At 43.6% G+C, this 23775-nt stretch overlaps 1 protein-coding gene across 2 annotated transcripts; it reads right to left on the bottom strand.

Annotated features, from left to right (window-relative positions):
* Positions 1-6372: 6372 nt before the first annotated feature.
* SHCBP1 (SHC binding and spindle associated 1) lies at positions 6373-23423 on the bottom strand. 2 transcript variants are annotated; one of them, XM_030955994.1, is made up of 13 exons: positions 23325-23423; positions 17809-17997; positions 17175-17290; positions 16344-16552; positions 15467-15559; positions 14518-14751; positions 14246-14411; positions 12845-12965; positions 9801-9932; positions 8789-8907; positions 7612-7698; positions 7041-7182; positions 6373-6814 (listed from the first exon to the last, which is right to left on the bottom strand). In XM_030955994.1, the coding sequence occupies exons 1-13, from the start codon at positions 23347-23349 to the stop codon at positions 6495-6497; spliced, it is 1953 nt and encodes a 650-aa protein (XP_030811854.1). In that variant the 5' UTR covers positions 23350-23423; the 3' UTR covers positions 6373-6494. The 2 variants fall into 2 exon arrangements, with proteins under 2 accessions (XP_030811854.1, XP_030811853.1); XM_030955993.1 differs by lacking the exon at positions 23325-23423 and adding an exon at positions 18566-18703.
* Between the last annotated feature and the right edge of the window lie 352 nt (positions 23424-23775).

Genomic DNA, 23775 nt, shown 5'->3' with positions numbered 1-23775 from the left:
TAATTTATCATAATCACAAGATGGATTTTAGGCATATGTGAGATTTTCTATTGAAGAAGAAAATTGCTCCTGTTCTTTTTCTGAATGAGTAAGGTCATCAGGAGGCAGCTTTCACCTGCCAGTCTTCTGAATCATAGGGTAGAGCTGGATTTTTTTAAACTCACAAAGCTTTTTTTTTTTTTTAATAAAATGGAAAAGATTTCCATGCACATTTCAGCATGAAAGGATATAACTCCCTATTCTTTGCACTGATTGCAGCACTTATCGAAGAGAAACATCTGCTGGGGCACAAATACTGCAGAATAATCTCCTTTGGGTTAACATTCTGGATTTCCATGATGGATATTTTCTAACCAGATAGCTATAATAATTTTAAATCAATCTAATGTACTATGATTAAATACTATGATTAACTGAAGGAGAAAGTTAAGGTAAGACCATACAGACCTCAAAGTTTCTGCAGCATCTACTCCCTGTTGTATGCACAGGAGGGACTTGTTAGAGATGGAAAGAAATTGAAACTTTCCACATCAGATCACATATGACTGGATGTGCAGTAACGTAGCTTTAAATTACACATCTGAACTACTTTGCTTTGCACTGAATGCAGGCGAGATATCTACATGAATTCTCATTTTTGGCAGTGTCTATCAGCGTTTTTCACTTCTAGCAGGTGAGGAGCAGAGTCACATAGAATAAAGAAGGTATGGCTGGGTCAGTTACAGTAAATCCTCTCCAAACAGAGCCATGAGGTCCCTGGGCCACAGGGCTGTGGCTGCTTTCAGCTGCTGCCAAACTCCCCTGCACACAAGGACACCTGCACTCATTGCGCACTCCATGTTTTATAGGAGCTGCTCAGGCTACAGACTGACCAATTTACCTGTCCAAAATCACCTCTGCTTTGGTGGAAAGCCCAGAACAGCTTTGCAAAGTCACTTGTGAAGTTCTTTTCCTTCCTGTGACCTGGTGGTTTTCGGTAGCTGAGTATTTCCCAAGGAGGAAGGCTCAATGTAAAGCACAATTATCCTTCCCCATGCTCATCCTTTTTCTCCACTGACACCCACCCTTCACTCACTGCCTTTCTCCATGGCTATTTCAGCCAATGAAGCTGCTGTGAGTTTCTCCTCTGTGCCCCAATTTGAAAGCCCTAACTGTGTCTTGATATATGAAACTGTCAAGATTTACAGGCACTTTTTATGGCCACCCACTTTTCCGGGTGTGTTCACCTTGATTTAGTGCAGGTTTTTTTAAAAAAACAAGTAATAGATGTGTTCCAGGAGGGAAGGAGCACAAACACAGTACCAGTGCTTCTGACAATATGGTCTTACATACAAAATTGGCTGAGGAAAGTGAGAGGACTGGGGCAGAGCACTCCCACAAAAAAGTGATTTGCACGAGAGAAAAGTGCTGTACTCCCCATGGGACTGGCTTTAAACTGTTTGTGTACAGACATTACATTGGCATGTTTCCCATCTGAAACAAACCACAAGAAAATAGAAAGCCACACACAGGGTGAAGTAACAAATTCAAACCAGCCTCCTTTGCCTGTTTCTACAGTAACCAGCTGCAGTAAGTGCTTGGCAGAAATCTTAGACCCAGACTATATGAATTGTTTATGTAATTATATTTTACATGCAGGCAGATCTCTGCCTCAATAAAGTCACTGTATCACAGGAGAGATGTGTGCTTTACTGCCTGCATTACCAGAACAGATGGTATACAAGGCACCACCATGGATACAGCAAGAGACTGAACTTTCACTCTGAATTTGTAACAGTTCTGGCACATTGTTACTCCATAGTGTGTCTGTTCTGGGACACCAAATGGAGCATTCTGTCCCTAGGGCTGTCAGTCAAGCATATCAGACAGCACTAAATCCACTTGTAAAACATCTAGGTGTTGTTTCTCTTACTGAGTAAATATTTTCCAAAATTACAAATATTTTTATACAATCAAAGAGTTCAGAGAAAATAAAAGTCCCATTAGAGGGACATCTGCAATCTGGAATGGAACCTTAGGAATGTCCTCAGAATGTCTAACAGTCAGTCAGCTATGCCTGTTTGTCTGCGGAGATAATCAGAAAGATGAAGCCCCCTATGGATACTTTGTTTCCCCTTTAAAAATATTGAATTTCTTATTAAATGGACTATACTCAAAAGCTCAGGACCATCCTGCTAAAGTTTAAGAAGCCACAAAACAGGAAAGTTACAGCCATTTCCCTACACCTGAAATGCAGCATTAATCTCTTTTCAGCATTTATTACAGTTTTAAAAGACTGCATGTTACAAAGCAGCACACCTAATGAGAGCACAGCATTTCTCCCCCTTACCCCCAGGATGTCATTAATACACTCCAAAACACTATTTTCTTTTGGATTTGAAAACACTGAAGCAAGAGAAGTTATGATACTAGTCTGTGGTAATTCTAAGCCCTTTGTTAAATCATTTGAAAATGAGGTCTCCCAAAAGAAAGGCACGAGCAGCACAAAGTAAAAGCATGTACAGCACTCTGGTAAGACACTTCAGTTGTTCTGCGCTCATTTCTCCCTACTTTTGGCTGAAGCATTTCAGAATTTAGAAAAGAGAATTATTCATAGCAGGCTAAGCTTTATTTTTAACTCTCCACATAATCTGACATTACAGTAATGGATTTAGTATAAATTTAAATCAAACTCTCTTCATGCAGTCAGATAAGTTCCCTTTTAAACATTTTGTCTTCAAGAAAGTTCACCCTGCTATTTTATGTCTCTGGACATTTGGTGGCATACCTGGTTTCTAAGGTTTTTAGTGCACTGTTCTTTTTTCCTCACTTACTGACCCACTTCCCAGGTTAGAAGCTTACTGGCTGTTAATGATCTTTTCTTCTTTACATCACTGGATGAGTTTCCCCCCATTATTTGTAGAGCTGTTGTAGAAATAAAACAATCATTCATGCTGTACTTTAGATGTAGCTTCTAAAACATTTTACTGGTGTTGTCCAAGACCTATATTCTTAAACAGTTCAGGCAGTTAATTCTACTGCAATCATATCTTCAAAAAGCAATGTGGTAAGGCCAGACTGCTGCTTCTGATAAAGACCAACAGCCAGCAAAGGAAAACAGAACTAAATTTTATACAAAGTTTTGTAGATACAGCATTACTGCAGTAGCAAAAGTAAGGCAGCATGTTCCTGTAAGATACAGTTCAAGTTAAAATGGCTCTCCAACCCATAATAGAATTATATTCTAAGTATCCAAAGATCACATGAAACACAATTCAAGGTGGATTTGGAAACTGCTTTCCACATTAGCTAGTCCTGGAATTGGGCTGGGAATAGAAATGATGGATTTCACCATAACAAAGGGGTCTTATACATATTAATTGGTCTCGTCAAGGTTCCTAACCCAGCTTTTTATGTGCTACACTATACATTTATCAGAGTGAGGATTTCCTCTGTGCCTTTGCACTAATTTCCCCATAACATTAGAGAAGTCTCAGACAAGTTTTCCCACTAATACAACAATAGAATCAAAGAAAATTCTAAAATTGCACGACCAAAATAATTATTGGCTTGCTGAAATTACTCTCAGTCAGGGAAGGAACATAAACACAGATGATGCTTAAATTGAAAACTGCAGAGTATCATCCTCAAACATAGAAATTATCAAAGTTACCTTACATTGAAATGATGAAATTGATTTTTCATTAGGAGTAAAAATACAAACACCTCATCTACTTAATGGAAAAAACAAAACCAATGCTCATCTGTGTGGGGATTTTGGCAATTTCTTCGTTGCTTTGAAAGAAATTGCAATTTTCAAAGCCCAAGAGATTAATTTATTGTATCACTTCACTGTTCAGCAAACAGCAAGGGTTAGCCTGGTATACATGGCCAAAAAGGCAGAATAACCCTAACCATAATGAAATGTCCATGCATAAATGGATACACTGAAATAGCAACTTAAATCTGGCTAATTCAGCTGCTCTCTCTGCATTTAATTATTCTAATTAAAATCATCAAGCATATATCTGCCACGAGACAATTACAGGCTTGCATTTTCATGGCCAAAAGAAAATGCAAAGCTTCACAACTGAAAAGCAATCCATTACTACACCATAAAATGCCAAAAAGAAAAATATGATCATCTATGACACCTGCCCCAGGAATGGAAATGGAACACAAGACAGACACATCTGAACAGGGGACACTCGAGGCAGTTGTGGTTTACAGTTTGTTTCCACTACATCAGGGAGCAGAAGGGAATGACTTCAAAGACCAGAAAAGTGGTGAGATGCAAGACAAAGGCTTTCACACCTCCTGTCACCTCAATCCCATCTTAAGGCCAACAGGTTTCTGCTGTTTCTCCCTGTATTTCAAACAAGGAAGAGATTCTTTCCATACTTAAAAAGACAAAAGTAATCAGGAGTTCTGTCTGCCCCCAAAACACCAACACCCAGAAGCAGGGAAAGGATGGCACAATCTCCCAGGCTGCTTTGTAATTCAAAACAGCAGCTGGTCCATGGAACTGTAGCGTGGTTGTTATTCAGATCCTGCACAACCTTAGAATTTTGCCACAATCCTGGACTCCATCTCAAATATTGCTTTTTTACCACACCACCTTGTACGAGCATCAGCCATTTCAAAGGTACTCTGCCAGCCAAACACCAGCTTTAACCTGATGTATTTCTCTCCCAAACTGCAGTTGCTTGTCCATGAATTTATATTCCTTATAAACAGCCACACAGGTGACTTTGTGAAGACCAAGAATGTGCTAATGTGAAAAATGCCTGTGAAAAACATGTTCCACACCATTAAACAAGCACACCAAACCTGGAGAAAAGCAGTTGAACAAAAGGGCAAATTTTAAAACAAGCCTTAAAAGAAAAGCTCTAAAAGACTGTTTGGGGACTCTCAAGTAAAGTGGTACTTGGTTATACTGCTGCTTCCAGGTTTTAATTTTGTGCTGAGCAATTGAGGCCTTATTAGGGTGGGTTAAGACCACCCAGTGATTTACCAACAATTACATAAGTGCATCCTACTGTGGGAGTGACTCAAGTGCAGTCTGCAGAGCACAGAACATGTGGGTGCACCCACACACAGCAGGACCCAGCCACAGCCAGGCATGAGCAGCTACAAAAAGGCACAAGAAAGCAGCTGGAGCTCCTGGGGCTCCTTGTGACCATGAGCATCACAGCACATGTCAGAGTTGAGACTACCACGATACAGAGCATCACCACACTGTTCCAGAAGGCTTTAAACATTCCCCCAAACAGAGTAACACCTTACCTCATCAGAAGGTTTCAGGCATCTGCCCATACACAGTAACACCAGGCCACCTCAGAAGGCTGTAAGCAACTGCCCTTCTTGTTCTTTAGCCCAACCTTTTATCCCCTCCTATTAATGCCCTGCACCTGTGTGCCCCTCACTGTCAATGCCCTGCACCTGTGTGCCCCTCACTGTCAATGCCCTGCACCTGTGTGCCCCTCACTGTTCATACCCTGCCCCTGTGTGCCCTCTGCTCCCTTTGGTGGTTGCTCAGTGCCCCTGGGCACTCCATGGCTCATTGCTGTCAGTGCTGCTCACCTGCTGCTCACAGCTGCAGCTCATTGGGGGTGAGGTTGGGCCAGTCCCATCCCAATCACCACAAACTGGGTACCTGCAGGTAAGGCAAAGGGGATTCCAGAGACCTTTAGAGCACTGAGCAGGTGAGGAAGGTGACCCTGCCCCTCTGCTCAGCCCTGCTGAAGATCACTGCAGTGCTGTGCCCAGCTCTGGGCTCCCCAGTACCAGAGAGACGTGGAGCTCCTGGAGCAGGGTCAGCCAAGGTGACACAGATGGTGAAGGGACAGGAGCAGCTCTGCTGAGGGAAGGCTGAGGGAGATAGGGCTGCTCAGCCTCGAGAATAGACTGAGAAGGGACCCCATCCCTGTCTGTCAGTGTCCAAAGGGAGGTATCAGACCATGGCCCAGGCTCTCAGCAATGGAACAAGAGGAACACGCAGGAACTGATGCCCAGGAAGCTCCACCTGAACATGAGGCAGAACTTTCCTGTGCAGTGACTGAGCACTGAACAGGCTGCCCACAGAGGGTGTGGGGTCTCCCTTACTGGGGACACTCCACAACAATCCTGGACACAGCTCTGTGCCATGAGCTCTGGGATGGCCCTGCTGCAGCAGGGAGGTAAGGCCAGATGACACACTGTGGGCTCTCCAACCTCACCCTTTGGTGATAAAGCTGATTTTAAAAACAGAGACAAGACATTGTCCAGAGGTCAGCCAGGCTTAAAATGAAATGCAAGGGAAAGAAGTACTACATGTGCATCACAAAGGCAGCTCACCCAGGAGATTTAAGGTGTGGAGAAGATGGACAGAAGAACCAAGTGAGTTTTCAGCCCCAGTCCTTTAATAGGGATTACACTTGGGTAATAAAAGCATAACACCATAACACAACTTTTAGCATGTGACCTATCTAATAACTGTACAAATCCTACTGCACTGGCAGCAGGAGTCAAGATAGTCAGAAAAAAAAGATACCAAAACTTCCTTTCCCATTCCATTTGAACTGATTGCCATCAACAGAAACAAACATTTCCTGTGACATTAAGTTGTCATCAGCTTCTGTAAATCCCAGTTCACTCAGTCTTTTCCTGTGTATCTGTCTCTTCTTTGCAGAAGTAGCCCCAAGTACATTTGCAATTTCAGAGTTGTTTTCAGTTTGTTCAGAAGTCTCAGCTCGTTTATAAAGCTCCAACTCATCAGTTACACATCCAGGTTGTTCTTGCCTGGAGCCCTCTGCACAGGCTGTCTCATCACCTGCCTGGGTAGGTTGTGTACACCCTAAGGCAGGAAACAGAATGTCATCAACAGTCATGCAAAGCAGCCACACCATTAAAAATCCTGGATTTCCTTTTCTTCAGTCATAACATTGTCAACTCATCCCACTCTTTGGTACTTCATGTACTTCATGACAGACACAAATTTCAAAGTTATGAAACATGCAATCCAAAAACCTGGGTATACTAGACTTAGTAGTTTCAGGAGTTTCTTCTAAAAAGGAAAGTACCTTTTGTTTCCTGTGCTGAAGCATCCTTCATTTCAGAGGGCATTGCTGGTCTAACCAGGACCACACCATATCCTTCGTTATTGTGGATCATATTGTTAACCATGGTTATCCTGGGAGCCTCATAAACTTCATCCAAGAAGTTCTACAGAACAAGAGAGAAATCTAACATGTCATGTCCAGCTACAGGGACACAAAAATCTTCTAGTTTTAGGTAGAATCAGTTCTCTGTATTAGCTAGAGCAGGATTATTTGCCTACACAGGAGACATGATGAAAGGCATTTTCTCCTTCTGGCAGATAAGAAATAAAACCAGGTAATTGCTGGAATGGATAAAAATGAAAATATCATACTGCAAAGCTGCTGCAAAGCTGTCTATCTGTAGGAGGCTTTGTCTTTGCATAACTGGTTCATCCAGCAAGGATCAAGGCAAATGCAAGGCAAGCATCATGTATGACAGGCAAGAGCTCCAGCATAGCACAGCAGGGTCTGAGCCCACCCAAACCTACTGGCACTAATTGCAGCAGTGATTAATTAGCTTCTGGCAAACCAGTACCTTGTGACTGGGACTGACCTTGACCAGTATTCCCTCCTTGCAGTGGTGGATCCCATTGTGCAGCAGGGTGCATGCACTTCCTGGATAGATCTCCACACCAGCACCCTACAAGACACAGTTGGTAGCACTTCACAAGGAGTTCAGGCACATTTTTACCCTATAAGATACAGCTGGTAGCAGTTCACAAGGAGTTTAGGCACATTTTTACCCTATAAAATACAGTTGGTAGCACTTCACAAGGAGTTCAGGCACATTTTTACCCTATAAGACACACTTGGTAGCAGTTCACAAGGAGTTTAGGCACATTTTTACCCTACAAGATACAGCTGGTAGCAGTTCACAAGGAGTTTAGGCACATTTTTACCCTATAAAATACACTTGGTAGCACTTCACAAGGAGTTCAGGCACATTTTTACCCTATAAGACACACTTGGTAGCAGTTCACAAGGAGTTTAGGCACATTTTTACCCTACAAGATACAGCTGGTAGCAGTTCACAAGGAGTTTAGGCACATTTTCCATTGAACTTGACCACTCCAAGGCACATCTTTGTGTTCACCTACCAGCTTGCACAATGCAAAACTGTATTGCTCCTTCAGCTTTGTTCCCCATCTCAAGCAGCAGTACTCAAGGCTGAGGCCCCACAGCATGGGGCTCCAGTCCAGGAAGGCCTGCTCAAGAGCAGCTGAACACCCTTGCCTTACTTGCTTGTGCTTTAGTGATCCCTCTCAATACCTCAAGCTCCATCATCCTTCAAAATACCCAGAGAGTATGAGAGTCCATTTTTGTGTTTACCATCCCTCTGTAAGAATCAAAGGTGTCCAAAAAGGGCATTTCACTAGCAGAAACAGAAATGAGAAAACTGGCTATGGGCAGAGAGACCAGAAAATCACTATAGAAGTACTGCAGGACATGAACCAGCCATGCAGCAATGGTTATTTCACAGATGTCCCCTGTTACTGCATCATTTTGCTATCATCACACACAAACCAGCCTGAGACACTTCACTAGATTTGATAAGAGGCTACAAGATCCCCGAGACCAATCCTGATTCAGTAACATGCAGCTGTCCAAAATGAATTTGTAAAGGTTCTCTCCAGAGCAAGAGAAGCCACCCTGTGACTGACTGCACTATTTCCAGAGACAAACATTTATTTTAAATTGGGAAATAAGCCAAAGTAAGAATGAGTGTGTACCTTTGCCCCATAGAGATCTGAGTTTCTCATCAGTAGCTCAGCTGATGTCCTCACTGTTATTCCAGTGGTTTCACACTGTAACACACAATTCTCCAGTGTTGTTTTCCCATGATGCACATCTACATACACAGAAACAATTACTGCTGAATGAACCAGCTCTGCAAAGACAAAGCCCTCCTACAGACAGACAGCCTTGCAGCAGCTTTGCAGTGTGGTATTTTCATTTTATCCACTTCAGGTTCAATTCACTGATTTGCTCACGTGTGGCTTGAACTCATGCTGCTTTTCTGGTCTAAGCAGGGACACTGCTACAAGGGAGCACTGGTTGGAGATTTGTCTTTCAGGCTGACTTCTTTTTTATCTATGACAGCAATAATTCTTTTCATTACATTCCTAGGGACTTTTGGATTCAAAAGATATTAAATACATGCATACAAGTGTTAATAAACATTTTAACATGTTTAAAACCCAAATGTCTGTTGAGGAGAAATATTAGTTAGCATCTTCTGCAAAGACAAGGCCACAGCCAATAAACTCCTTGGATACAACTCAGACTTAGCTGAATGTCAGTGTGAAGGTGCTGGAAACAAAGTTCTACAGCATTCCTACAGCATGTGCTGCTCCTCACTGGAGCACTGGCTGGGGTCAGCTACAGCTGAATATTGCCATGGGGGCTCTTCTGTGCAAAGCAGAATTGTTTCCATTTCCAGGCAGCCTGACAGAGGCTGTGCTGCACTCAGAGCCAGGCTGCCTTAACAGCAGAACAAGATCAAGTTAATGATCTTATCCCAGTAGAAGAATAAAGTGTAAGAGCCACAAGAGCTTGAAAGTACAAACAGAAGTTATTTTGATTTCTACATCATAAGCAAGTTAAAAAAAAGAGGGAGAAGATTTGATATGTATACCTGTAGGGCTCCTCTTTACAATATTTTGTTAAACTGCAACACTGGTTCCCAGCTTTAACTCTAAATATGAAAGAGTCACAAAAAGGTCAAGATGCTTTTACACTTACTTAAAATCCCCTCCACAGCATCATGCTGCACTAACTTCAGATTGGAGATCTTTACATTGGCTCCTGTACAGTCAAAGAAGTTGTCTCCTTTCCCTTGTTTTTCTATCACGACATCATCTGGCAGGCCATAGCCTAAGGGCAGAGGTGAGAGATGCAAGCTCAGAGAACATCTGGGGACAATGAAGTGCTCAGTACATAACAGACATTTAAATCAATGACAGAAGTTTAAAGCTTGATGTTTTAATGCCTTGAATAAGATCTCCAACAAGTGACCAGGCTACACCTTACATCCCTTCTGTGCCAAGGTACAGGGACTCCAAACTAAACTCAAAAGTTACCTTACTTGAATGGCACACAACAAAATGCAAAGTTACCTGAGAAAGTTGAACAAATGGGTAACTGAGCTCACTTTTGCCAAGGCCAAAGCTGTCACTCCCAGAAGTTACCAACAGAACAGGAGGGATTGAGGACACACAGGCATCTCCAGTCTGCTGTCAAAGGACAGAAGTTCACCACAGCAGGCAGAGGTTCCCAAGAACACAGAGGGAAAAAGCAGTCACACCACAACACGAGGGAAAAAAAGTGCAAAGGGCTTGATACTGTTAGCATGCTTCATTCAGCTTCCCTATTCACATGGAATTTGGGGAAAAATTCAGTGCTCCTGTCTTGCACAGGCTTCCAGATTAATTCAGTTTAAAAAGCAGCTTTCACAAGCACATGCCAAGACTGATTTACTAAACCATCCACAGTTGTCAGCATTTAAGCACTTACAGGAAAATTTATGAGCATGTAAAGCTTTTATTGCTTGTCACTGACAAGAATCATGATAAGGAAAGCAATAATGCCACATCCATTACAGCAGCATGAGCCCTATCATTTTCTGAAAGCACACACAGATAAGAAGTGCCCAAGCAGGATACCAGCTTCTAACCAAGTACATAAATAAATAAACAGTGCCACATACAAGTAGAAAGGTTAAAAACAAAATGAAAATAAAAAGCTTTGAACAAGAGTTGGCAGAAAGTTTTAAAGACAGGCCATTTAATGCCAAGTTAAGTGATTGATACTTCAACACATGATATTACCTAGAAATCTGTTCCCACTGCTACTGATTTATGGTCACCCCTGAAGAGGAGGTGGCATGGGGCAGTTCCAGCATGTAAAAGAGAGCAGCACAGGACAGCAAAAGTTTCACTTCTCACCACTAGAGAAAGATGTTATTACCCAAAGCAGGAGTTTTAGGAATGACTGTCCTGCAGAGTGCCTGCAGTTTTCTAACAGTGCCCTTAGCTTGCTTGACACCTCACCTCTGAGGCAATAGCTCCAGAATGAAGATTCACCTGCTGCCCAGTGCTGCTCACTCCCCAGCAGGGCTGCGCCCCTGCCTGAGCCTGAGTGGCTCCACAGCAGCCAAAGGCCACTGTCACCCAGTGCCACTGTCACAGCTGATGCTGCAGGTTCCCAGCCAGCTGCACAACCATGGCACAAACAGAAGGGAAGTTCTTAGGTGCCTCTGCAACACCTTCTTGTCAGGCATGGAAGTTATCACTTCCTGCAGCTGCTACTGCTTTAACCTTATTTAGTTCCTGTAAGGTTTAATTTATCCCTGATTTACTAATCTTCATACTTTCAACCTCACTACTGACTGCACAGTAGCTGGGAAAAAATAGAAGTTCTACTAAGCAAAGTGACATATCTTTCATGAGTCACCCCTCCATCCCAAAAAAGCCACCAAAGCAGCCAGCTGCTCAGATTAGTGCCAGCAGAGTTTGTCTTGATGTTCCTACTTCAAATGTTCCTGGCTGCTCCTACTGGTATAATACCCTATCTAACAGGAGTCCTTATTAGAAGATTAAATACCTGACAGGTACTTCTTATTCAGAGCATGGTTTGTACTAAAAATACATATTTATATGCCTTGCTTCTTAAAATAGAGCAGCTCATCCTTAATGTGTGTTACTGCACAATTTGTATTTCAGTTTCCTCAAAGCTAGAAAAGCAATAAATAGCACCACACACAATTTCAGAACAATGTCATTCTTGAGATAAATAAAGCACTTCATCCATGTCCCTTGTCCTGCAGGTGCACTGGTTATCACAGTGTGTCTGCATAAATCAAACACACACAGGAGATGGGCAAGAAAGAAAATTACTCATAAAACAAGAAAAATAAAGTCCAGAACAGCAGGAAATTAAACCCTCAGCCTTCTTCTCATTAAGAAGCTTTGACAAGATAAAAATGCAACTAAATAAGTATCTGAACAGCTGCAGAAGCCCCAGTGATAAACAGACTACAGCACTGCAACAGTGTGTGCCTGCCTAAAGCAAAGGGATACACTGAGAAATCAAGAATGATGAGGGAGAGACAGCAACATATCCTAGGCAAAGCAGAAGTATTTAAAACATAAATATTTTGTAAGAAAAATCCTAAAATCACATCTGTTGTTTCTGTTTCTGCAGAAAACATGTGTTAATCAAAAGTTGCCTCCTCCACGCACACGCTTCACTCACTCAGAGCCAGGCTGGCAGCCCCTGCTCCCCCCTCAGTAAATCAGCAAGGATCAGTAAATCCCAACTGCACCTCCTGGCTCCTGCCCCCTGCACTCCCTGGGCTGCACCAGCACTGGGGCTCAGGCTGCCCCTGAGGCACATTCAGACACTCAGAGAAGAACAAGGACATTTCTGAAGTACTCCTAAGTTAGTAGAAGCCTCTCAGAATTACTTCTGTTTCCACTATTACAACCACCAAGTCCCTTAGGTTTCTGTTGAATCCTCTCTATTATCTATATAATCACCATTTATGCAGACAAATAGGACGAAATGATGAATTTGCTATTAATCAGCAAAATCTGCAGTTTATCTGCACTAAAGCTCATTAAACAGCTCACTCCACCCTGCATTAGGCACAGCTCTATAGCAGAAACAGGAATACTTTGAAGAAAAAAGTTCCTGGTAAATTCTGCAAAGAGTAAACCCTTACACAGAGCTAGTTTAGGACATTCCATTTGCTTGTTTAAAGATCTTTAGACTAGCAAACCTGCTACCTTCTAGCTCTATTGAATCAGCAATGGAGAACATGCCATCCACAAAATAATGGCCAGGACAGATGATGACTCTGTCTCCTTCATAGCAGGCATTTACAGCTGCTAGTGGATCACGGTGGAACTGCAAAAGACAAAAAAATACAATCAGCTCCCAAAGAATGTGTAAAAATGAATGCATTTATGCCTGTAGAGCTTGCTTTCAATTCAATGTTGCTGCTTTTGCTTTAAAGAAACCCTTTCAATAGCATTAATAATACAAAATTTCTACTTTGAATTCAAGAATTGTAGCCCTCTGCAGACAAAACCAGCCTTAACACATGACTTGGATGTTTGTGTCACATCCATTCCCCCAGGAGAAAACTGGGGCACACACAGATAAAAGAGCACATGCACCCCAAAGCAAACTTCACTATAGCCTTGGTTCCAGGCCAACACTTCAATTGTGCCTAAGTGATGTGCCATGAATTTGCCATGAAGAAATAAATAGGTCGAAATAGAAGGTAAAAAAAGAAATAGAAGGTAAAGAAAATAAAAACCAAACAATTCAGCAAGTAGATCAGAACTAGTCTGAATACTCCTGTGTTTGCTCCTGGTATGAGTCACCCCCAAACAGAGTTCAAATACCACAGTGGTAAATAGTGCCCACATGATCCTTCTTCCTGGATAAAGAGGGTAGGATGATATCCTTAACAAACATTACTGAGGGATTCCATACTGAAGGATGACAAATAGTTAATAAAAACTAGACATTTACTGCTTCCCAGCAAATTCCAGGGTAAACATAATAAGAGCACTTTTTCAGTTGCCAAGTCAGAAAATCAGATTCATAGCCTAGAAGTTACTCCAGGATGTTCCCCATGGCTCCATTCTGGCAATCTGTAACTCATGAACATGATCAGAATACAGCAAATCATTTCATTTGGGTCCAAGGAATTCAGCCTCTTCTTAACTGCTGGAGCAGCAAGTCTTGTCTGAATTCACTAAAACTAAACATGGCTGCTCCTAAAATAAATGTATTTCCTACACAGTACCAAAGCAAGAAAATGATCTAGGGTTTGAAGGAGGAAGCATAGTTATCAGCAGCATCAAGAGACATGGGCATTTCAAAACTAAATTCAAGTGTCATGCCTTACAGTGTTTCATTGTAGAGTTATTAGAGGTTCATCTCCTTTCCTACACACAGGAAGCTGCTTGTATAGAGTACTCAACCGGCACAAATGAATTGAAAGAAATTATTTGAATCATACAATTTTACCACTTATTGTTTAAATTACAGTGATTTTTTAACCACTGTAGTATCTTTCAAATGCAGTATCTTGCACGTGGTAAATTAACTTATCCTTCCACATTGTTTCTCGAGAGGAAAAACTATTAGCAGACAGACAATTCCTGCTACTGCACCTGTATTTCTAAGGCTCCACAAGATTCTGGGCAAAGTTTGTCTCTTGTCAACAGCTGGAGCAGATTTGCTTTCATGTTCCAGGGCACAACATGAATGACCTTGGCACCTGTTGATCTCAGTCCTTTAGCCTGGAGGCTGCCATATTTTTGGTAACCAAACACATACCTGCAACAAAAGCAACAGAGCCAATAGCTCCTCCTTCAGTCCCCACCTCCTCTGAGTTCTGTGACTCCCCATAGGAGCCTCCTCCCTGCACAAACCCACCAGTTACCTCAGCAGAGGATTCTCAATCAGTTTTAGCCTTTGTTTTATGTGCTCCACTTGGTCATACAATTTTAGTCCTTCCACCATGGAAACGTTTTCTGCTTCTGAGTCTGAATCATTGCTTGAAATGCTGTTCCTCACATTTAAAAACTTCTCATAGAGCTCTTCACATTGAGATAACAAGTTCTGGTAATCAGCTACCAGCCCAGAAGGCACCCGGTGCTCCAGGATGTCATAGTGCCTGCAGGTCAGAGCAAGGGGTCAGCACAGGGCACATTCACAATCCTCACAGACCAAACATGAGGCTGGAGAGAACCTGAGGAGTTCTGCATCAGTTCCTTGAGTCAAGGTTCTCTGCAGTCTACATCAACACTGCTCCATTTTATTTGAAGCAGAAAAACCAAAAAAATCTGGACACAAACATTTTACTTTCTAAACAGCTGCCCATCCACCTTGAAAGATTGTCTACTATCAGAAACTCACCCTAAAAAAAGGCATAAGCACAGCCATAAAAAAGGAGTAACAATTTAGAAGGTAATATCTAAGCCTTTATCAGAATAACTGAGAAAGATTCACATACATTCCTCCTGGAGAATGACCAATTTAAAAGTTTTTGTTTACATTCAGCTCTGCTGTGGTTTTTATTTTATGCCCAGAGGTAAAATTGGAGCATCCCATGGCAGCTTTTATTAGGATTAAACTCATATGAGTGTGAGGATGACTATTGCTGGGTATGGGGCACCATCTGATGGAACACCAAGGCTCAGAAATCGTGGCAGCCTCAGCTGTGTTCTCTTTCCATACAAGATTTTGACCAGCAGACAGTGAATGCTGTTAAAACAAACTTGCTTTGGCTTACAAATCAACAGGGGATTTCTACACCTAATTGTGAGTCCCTATTCCCACATGACACCCCAGTGGTTCTGCCCTAAGAACAGCAAAGGTGTAGCACTCACAGTCTCAGTCGGGGCTCAACACATCTCACAAAGTAATCAAACTCATCCTCCTCCTCCTCGTCCCAGGTCCGCCAGATGCAGCGGTAGAAGAACCTTGGGAAGCAAAGTGTTAAATCACACAGGAGAGCAGAGTCAACAGCACTGGAAACACAATGTAACCAAGCTGAGAATTCACCTCTCTCTAGAAATTCATATTGCTGTACCTTAGGCTGCTCAGTACACACAAAGTCATCCTTCCTGCCTGTTGCTTACCTGCATGAAGAGCTTTACTTTGTGTGTCTAAGCTCAAAATTCCTAACAACCTGTGTTCTACTTCCTCAAAAGGGAGTGAACAGCTAAAACCAGGATTTGAAAAGCGAGACTGACACTACAGACTCTGAGGCTTTCTGATTGTTTGGTTTTGGCCAATCACCCTTCAGCTAAGCTTTTTCTCTGACAATGTAGGTCATTGCTCCTGTTTTAGCTTTTTTGTCCAGTCCCACAGCCTATCTGTAGAGAGGTTTCAAACAGCATGTAGTGCCTGAAAGAAAAGGAGGTGGAAAAGAGGCAGATGATAAAGAAGAAAAAAATAGAATATGTGAAGAGACACCTAAAGAATAAAGAGCAAATTTAGGGGAAGAGGCAAAATGAAGAAAGAAAAATGGGACAAGAAAAAGAGAAAAATCCAGAAAAATGTTAATGAAGAAAAAGAACAGTGTATTAATCTACAGGTGATACAGTCCAAAGAACTCTGGGATGGAAAAAGAGAGGGAAAGCAGTCTCCTCAGAGCACCAGTCATCAGATTGACTTTGGAAAGCTTTGTTTGTGGGGCTGCTAGCATGGCCCAAGAATTCAGGACAGAACCCACTGGGTAGCAGCAGGGTGCAGGTGTCCTACCTGACATGCTCTATGGCTAATGCTGTCTGGTCAAACTCTCCTGACTCATCATAAACAACAAAGAGCTCCTGCAGCAGGATCTGATGTTCCTTCAGCTCCAGAAGCTCCTGCATGCACTCCAGGGTGAAGCTGCTGTCCTGGGACTCGCACAGGAATGGCTCACTGAGCTGCACAACTGCCTTCAGGGCTGGGAAATTCACATTCACCACCTGTGGGAACAAACAGCTCTGAAATCCCTCAGAACCGCAGGGCCAGCTCAGGGAGGGGAACGTGATGTGCTTCAGTCAGGGCCATGCTGGGTCCCCACTGACCCCACACAACCAACACAAATGGCACCCTACAGCCAAGGCCATCTCCTCAGCAGAAGTGATAACCCAGAGTTAAGCTTCTCACAACCCCACAGCTCGAGAGCCTTTTCCACATCCAAAACTTCATTCAAATCCTTCATAATGCTCATAACAAGGCCAGTAAGTTTTTCTCCATCCCTCTTTTTTTTGTGCTGCTGTTTTTAAAAAATGCTAAAAACAATATCCTCAGACTCAAATCAGTACTTCACAGCCCTTTGGGACTCCTTTGAGATTCATTTTTCAAAGTGTCCACAGGATACAAACAATCCAAAGGGACAGTCCAGGCCAGTGAAAGCCATTTTGTCACTAAGTGGGCAGAAAAGAGCTGAGGGGCCACAAAGTTTTTCCCTCCTCAACCATGCGATGGAACTGCCAGTTTGAACATCCAAGATTTGCAAAACATGGACACCGAGAGACTTGAAAAGTCTGTTAGAGAAATTATGTTAAGTGGAGACAAGTGCCTGAGCAGCAGTGAGGCACTCACCCCCACGAGGACGTCGAAGACGTTGGTGCGCCAGACGGCCTGCCAGCCTGAGGGCTCCAGAACCTTCTCCAGGTACTCAGCTATGAACCGCTTCACCTCAGAGGCTTTGCAATCAGCTACAAGAAATTGAAGACACCACATTTATGCAAGGAATGGAAGGAAACTCCTCCAGATCACTGGAAAATGAAAGTCAACACAATTGAGATGTTCCTCTACCACCTCCAAAGTTGGACTTCATCTGTTATGCTCATGATAATAGAATAGTACTAAATAAATTATAATACAATGGTATTAAACATATAACCTGTGCCTTATCTAAAACAGATTTACAATATACACAAAAAAAAATTAGGAAGACCAGCTAAAACAAGGCACAGGATACACTACTTACTAACAGTTCTGCCTTTCCATCATTCACATTGTATTTACTTATATCAAAATTGCTGCCTCTTGGTCCACCAGCTAGAGCAGCTGAGGTTACAGCATAAGCAGGCAGGACACTGTATCTTTTCCAACCGCCTTTATTAAAAGCATCTCACAGCTTAATAGATACAATTGACTTCATTTAAACTGAATTGTTTAAGGTTACAAGAAAACTAACACTACCTTACTTTAGTACGAAAAAATTACTCACCCAAGATGTAATCCTGGTAAGCGCTGAATCGCTCATAAAACAAAAGATGATCGGTGTGAAAAATATCCGGGAAAAGCACGTTCCCGTCTGGCACAGTCCTTCCCAAAGTAGTCCCTGGCTTGTCACGGCTGCCATAGTCACTCCAGGAGTCAGCACTCCAGTCACTCTCGGCATCTTCCCGCTGCCGATCTGGGAAGAGGAGCGGGAGTGAAGCAAACTCCACAAACTGTCACATCACCACTCACTCGCCCCTCTGTTCCCAAAGATCTGCTCAGCCCAAGGTCTGTCCTGAACCTGCCTTCTACAGCACGCCTAAACTTACCCTTGGGGAAGCGTTTCAAACCCACACACGTTCCTGGCCGCCCATTTCAGCGCCGTGGTAGGCACTCAGAAACACACCAGAACTTCGCGATTAACAGGGAAAATACTCCACCACATTTTAGAGTTCATTTGCAGAGTTGATTTGCAGAGCCCTCGTTCCCAGCGCGGTGCCCACGGCCCGAGCCGGGGTGCGGCCGCGGGGCCGGTGCGGGGGCCGTCCGGCCAAGCGGGCGTTACCCTGCCCGGGGCGCGGCCCGCGGGGATCCGAACCGCGGCAGATCCAGCCCGGGCAGCACGGCCTGCCCTGCCCTGCCCTGCCCTCCTGTCCCCTCCACGCCGCTGCATCCCTGGGGCACCGCCCGAGCGCGGGGCGCGGGCTGCCCTGCCCTGCCGGCTCCCCGCGCCCTCCCTGCCCGCAGGCACACGCAGCCCGTACCCTCGGCCTGCTCGGGGCGCTCCCGCGGGACGGGGCCAGGGGCGGGAGCGGGGCCGAGAGCGGCGCCGGCAGCCGGCGAGTCCAGGCCGTCCCCCTGCGGTCCCGGCGGCCGCGACTCCGCCATTCCGTCCGCTCGGCTTCAAACCGCCCGGGCAACTGCCGGCGCCAGCGCCGCGCCCTCATTGGCTCGCGGCGGCAGCGCCTCGCTCTGATTGGCCGTCGGCAGGCAGAGCCCCGCTCTGATTGGCTGTCGGCAGCGGCGGACGTTGGCGCGCGGGGCCCTCCGCAGCTGCCGCTGGCCCCGTGCGGCGGGGCTCGCTCCGGAACCTCCCCCGTCCGGCACAGCCGAACCCACGAACCGCCCCGGCCCGGCCCGCAACGGGCGTTCCACAGCCAGCCTGGCGGCCGGGCAGGCTGCCATCCCTGCCGAGAGCGGAGGCACAGCGCCCGGAGAGAAAGAGCGGCCAAGCCGCAAAAAATGTGAAAGCATCCAACAATCAGCACTCTCAAAAAAAAAAAAAAAAAAAAAAAAAAAAAAGAAAAATATAATCATCAACAACGAACGAACCCCAAATAAACGAACCCCAGCCCACACCTAACAGAACGGCATTCTCTGGAGCGCCAGGCAGCCCCTCTTGCTTCCAGCCCTGGCGGGTTCGTACACAGCAAGCACCTGATCAGGATGTAACACAGCGGCCGTGTCATACCCCAGAGCTTCTCCCGGGGCCACTCCGCGCGTTCCCAGCTGTGCCAGTGAGGGCCGGCGGGGATTGAAGCCAAGGCGATTGCTCCGGAACAGCAGCGGCCACGAGAGGGCTGCCGTGGATTTCCGACAGGCGATGGAGCAGCACCGCGCCCGCTCCACAAACACCAATGCTGTTCCACAGCAGCAACAGCACCGTGCCCATTTCCCAGACACCAATGCTGTATTAATTCTCTTAAGTAGTGTGTTAAATATAGTTTTGAGTTATAAAAAAATGTTAAAATAGAAACTATGCTATGTACGATTTTTTTTAAAGAAAGCACTTGCAGCGAAATAGCAGCCGCAGGACAGCTAAATCTTTCAGAGAAAAAGAATTTCTTGCCCTCTTATCAGAAGAAACAAACTTCTTCCCGCCTCAAAGGCGCTGTCAGGATTCAGAGGAAGAAGTTGATGATGACCAGACAGAATCCTGTATTTGAATGGAATTTATGCATCATGTATGACGTGTATGAATATGCAACAGGTTATTGCTTTTAAGGGTTAATCCTTTGTTAACGTGGGTCCTTTTTCAGGCTCATGCTGCCCAGAAAAAGGTACCTGGACATCCGCCACTCTTCGTCTCTATTGTCTCATATTGTCCTAATTCAATTCGTCCAAATTATTATTACTCTAATTGTATTACTATTTTTATAACCATTTTATTACGATTAAACTTTTAAAATTTTTAAAACAAGTGATTGGCGTTTTTCACAGTTTAGTCCCCAAGAGGTTTCTATAGAATGTTGTCAGAATTTAACCATTATACCGGACATTGGTGTTTAACTATACACATATAGTTGTCATCTATCACAACTAGTTACAAAATTACAGTTAAACATCTGAATCCCTCCCAAAAGCTTATTGGCAAGGTCAGGTTTTCAGAGCAGAGTGTGTTTGTAAATAAAGTGTCTTTAAATTGGCACACTTTAAGTACTTAAGTGGAGGGAAGGGATGCCATCCAGTGGGATTTTCACAGGTTGAAAGGGACCTCTTGGCCAGCCTCACACATCTGAACAAAGCCAAGTGCAAGGTTCTGCACAGGTACAGGCTGGGCAGAGAATGGACTGAGACTATTCCTGGGGAGAAAGACTTGGGTGTGTTGGTGGGTGAGTAACTATATAACCATAATGTTATGGCTATGGAGGTTCCCATATTTAGGTGTTTCAATTATTTTTCCCCTAAACAGCTACAATGAATTCAGGGATTCCTCAAGGTTTACCATGTGCAGATCAGTTCTTCCTCACCAAGGTGAAACAGTGGCACAATGCTGAGATCAGGACAACACATTTACCCCTGTTTGTTTTGTTTACAAAATAGCTGGGGGCAGATTATGTTCCATTATATGAGACTTACACACTGCTTGGTTAATTACCCCCAGTCCTTGTAAAGAGCTGTTTTACTTCAAAGAAACACAGCCCTGGTCATTGATTTCCAGAGGCAGTGATTGCTGCTGCAAGTGTCATGGACATCCTGAGCTCCATTTGGTCAAAAAACTCCTCTGCAGTTGGTTTCCTTCCCCTCATGCTGGAAACAGAAATAGTCCTCTTGTTGTTGGAAACCTTCCACTTTCCAGCTTGCACGTGCATGCAGAGTGCAGACCATCAGTTATTTCCCTGAACTCAGCTATTTTTCTCCCTACAATGTTTATCCATCCAATTTATTATTGAGCATGAATTAGTGCTTTCCTGAACCTCATCTGGCAACTCACAGTCTCCTTTTGCACAGCACATTTTCCTTTTACCTCAGCTATTCTTTTTTGCACTCTTTCCCAAGCTTATTTTTTCTCCTGTGTAAGACTGAGCTGGTCTGTGTGAAGTCCAGAGGGCTGGCAGTATTTTATGTGGAACAATGACACTCCTGAGTCTGAGAGGAGGAAGGGAAAGTGCTTGCTCTCACTCTCTGCTCTCAGCTCTCACATTTTTGAATGAAATCTCACTGCTGTTGCTCCTGTGAATGAGATGGATCACTGAGATGTTTCTAAAACCCCCAGCCTTATCTTAGGCCCCAAATCGATTTTTTTCACCTGCTGTTTCCCTTGAAATACTAGAACAGCGAGGGGTGCTTATATGCAGAACTCTGTCTTTTGAAATCTGAAATAGGCCTCCACTTGAAAACTTGACATAGCAAATAGAGTTTGAAAACCACAGAAGGTGGTTTACAGAAATTAACACAAGCGCAGCTACATAAACCTAAGGAAATGCAGAGAGGAACTACTAGTGTCTTACTACTAAAAGATCACTAACTGTCTTTTGGTATTTCAGTAATTTTAACTGAACAAACACAAAGGTAAAACAAACCCCACAAGTGGGATTTGGCTCATCTGGGTGTCCCCAGACATATCACAGATCACAGTAGCTCCAATGCAGGTGCCACAAAAGCATCAGTGATGGCTCAAAGCCTGGTGCTAACACACCCCACTGGGTAAGAGGAGCCTCAGCCCTCCACAGTGCAGCTCTGGTGGCTCAGCTATTCCAGGTAAGAGCTTGCAGCCAACAGGGCCACGATATCCCTGCCTTCCACATGTGGGCTTGTGAAAAACCCACCCATCTACAGGAGCACATGGGATAACAAACTCACTGGGTCACTCTCAACCAGACCTTCACTGTGCCACTGATGTCCCTGGAGCAAGGTCTGCTCATGCAAACTGAAAATCTGATCCAGAGGTAAAAATATGAAGAAAAATAGTAGAGTGTTTTAGCCAGTGTCCTTATCCAAAATTTAAAAAAAAATCTCTTCATTTTAATTTGCTGCTGGTACTAATTCTTTTTTGTGGACATACATATATCTCATGTGAGAGTAGAAACTATTTGTGCTTTAAAATGTCTTAAAATAGTAACTTCTTAACCATGTCTCAGTACAAGGCAACCTAAAACTACAACAAATTATTTAATTACACACAACAAAAAAAATTGTTAGCTAATATAAGGCTTGCAAATCAGAAAATGTCTATAAAATGTGGGGAATAAGCAGCTGAGCCAAGCCAGCAGAGATGTGAGAGCAATGGAAAAGAAACAAGGATGCACAAAAGAAAAAAATTTAGAAGGAGATCACTACATAAGACAGAATAACATTCCTTATACCTTTCTTGTTTTGGCACACATTTTCTTTGTTGCCATGGCAATCACTGGAGTCTTTCTAAGCCTCCATTTCTGCACTGTACAATGCAGATAATATTTTTTACTGCATATGTTTCAGTAATGCATTGCAAACCACTTTTATGGCAGGGGATGAATGGTGTCACATAACAGTAGATTGCTGTTAATTAGTTGGCTTATTACAGATAGGGTTAGATAACTGGCGTTCTTTGACAGGAATCTCTTCAGTCTTTAAAATTTCCTTTTGTAGCAGTATAAACTTAAACCACTGTAAACCTAAATGCATTGATTCTTACCAGAAAAGCAACTGAATTTTTCAAACCTGTTCTCAATTCTTTTCAGAATCTTCTCAATATCGGCTTCTTCAGGAAGATACTGGGTGGCTTTAGGATTGTTCTAACAGCCACTTTATATTTTAAAAACCCCAATAACTGCATTGCTTATTTGGATTTTCATGTTAATAGACCATTCTTCTCTTGCAATTCACTTTACTGCTTCCAAAATCCTTGTGTCCTCCTATCAAGGAGGTGGTAAAAGAGATTTTAGCCCTTTTGCTCATTGAAGAGGATATTGCAGTTCTGTTTTCAAGATCCACTGAAGAGCAGACAAAGGAACATTCTAGGAGACCCTGCTTTGAGCAGGGAGATTGGACTAATGACCTCCAGTGGTCCCCTCCAACCCTACCCATCCTGTGAGAAACCTTCCGCAGAACTGGGCGCAGCTGAAAACTGATCTAAGATAGGTGGGAGGTTATTTTTTTCCTCTTTTTCCTTTCCTTTCCATTATTTTACACATATTGAGCATATCTGCATCACAGCCATGCTCTCACCTGAGGTAACTTTCAATCTAGACATTGATTTACATAGGACTCTACATAACAATGGAAATTCAAGTTCATACAGAGTGCTTGACTAAGACTCACCTGCAACAGAAGAGCTCTTGGTCATGTTTCCTTGGCACTGGGAAGGGCCCTTCTTCAGATACTCATCTCTCTGGGGAAAGGCCTTGAAAGAGCCAGGAAACTCTTTTTGAGATGCCTCAAAGTCATCAGGAGCACCAGAGGCATAAAACAAGGCTCCTGCAAGGTGTTCCTCAGCTGACTGCAGAGTACAATAGGAACACAGCCCACAACAAAATGTTCTCTTTGTTTGGAGAGAAACAATAGGCAGGCAGATTTTTCCAACAGATGTTAAAATTGAAATTAAGAATTGGTGGGAATAAATAGAGGCTTTGGGCAAAACCAGAAACTGTAAACAGGCTTCAGCTTTATGACTAAAGCTGTGAGATTCATATATCAGGCATTTAGCACTGTATAGCAGAGTGAATGCTGGGTTTTGCCTCATTACTGTCAAAATTCTCACTGCCATTACTGA

This window comes from Camarhynchus parvulus, chromosome 11 (assembly GCF_901933205.1).
Source record: "Camarhynchus parvulus chromosome 11, STF_HiC, whole genome shotgun sequence".
Classification (NCBI taxonomy): Eukaryota; Metazoa; Chordata; class Aves; order Passeriformes; family Thraupidae; genus Camarhynchus; species Camarhynchus parvulus.
Note: the sequence above shows the minus strand (reverse complement) of the source record. Positions and strands in the feature narration are given on the sequence as shown.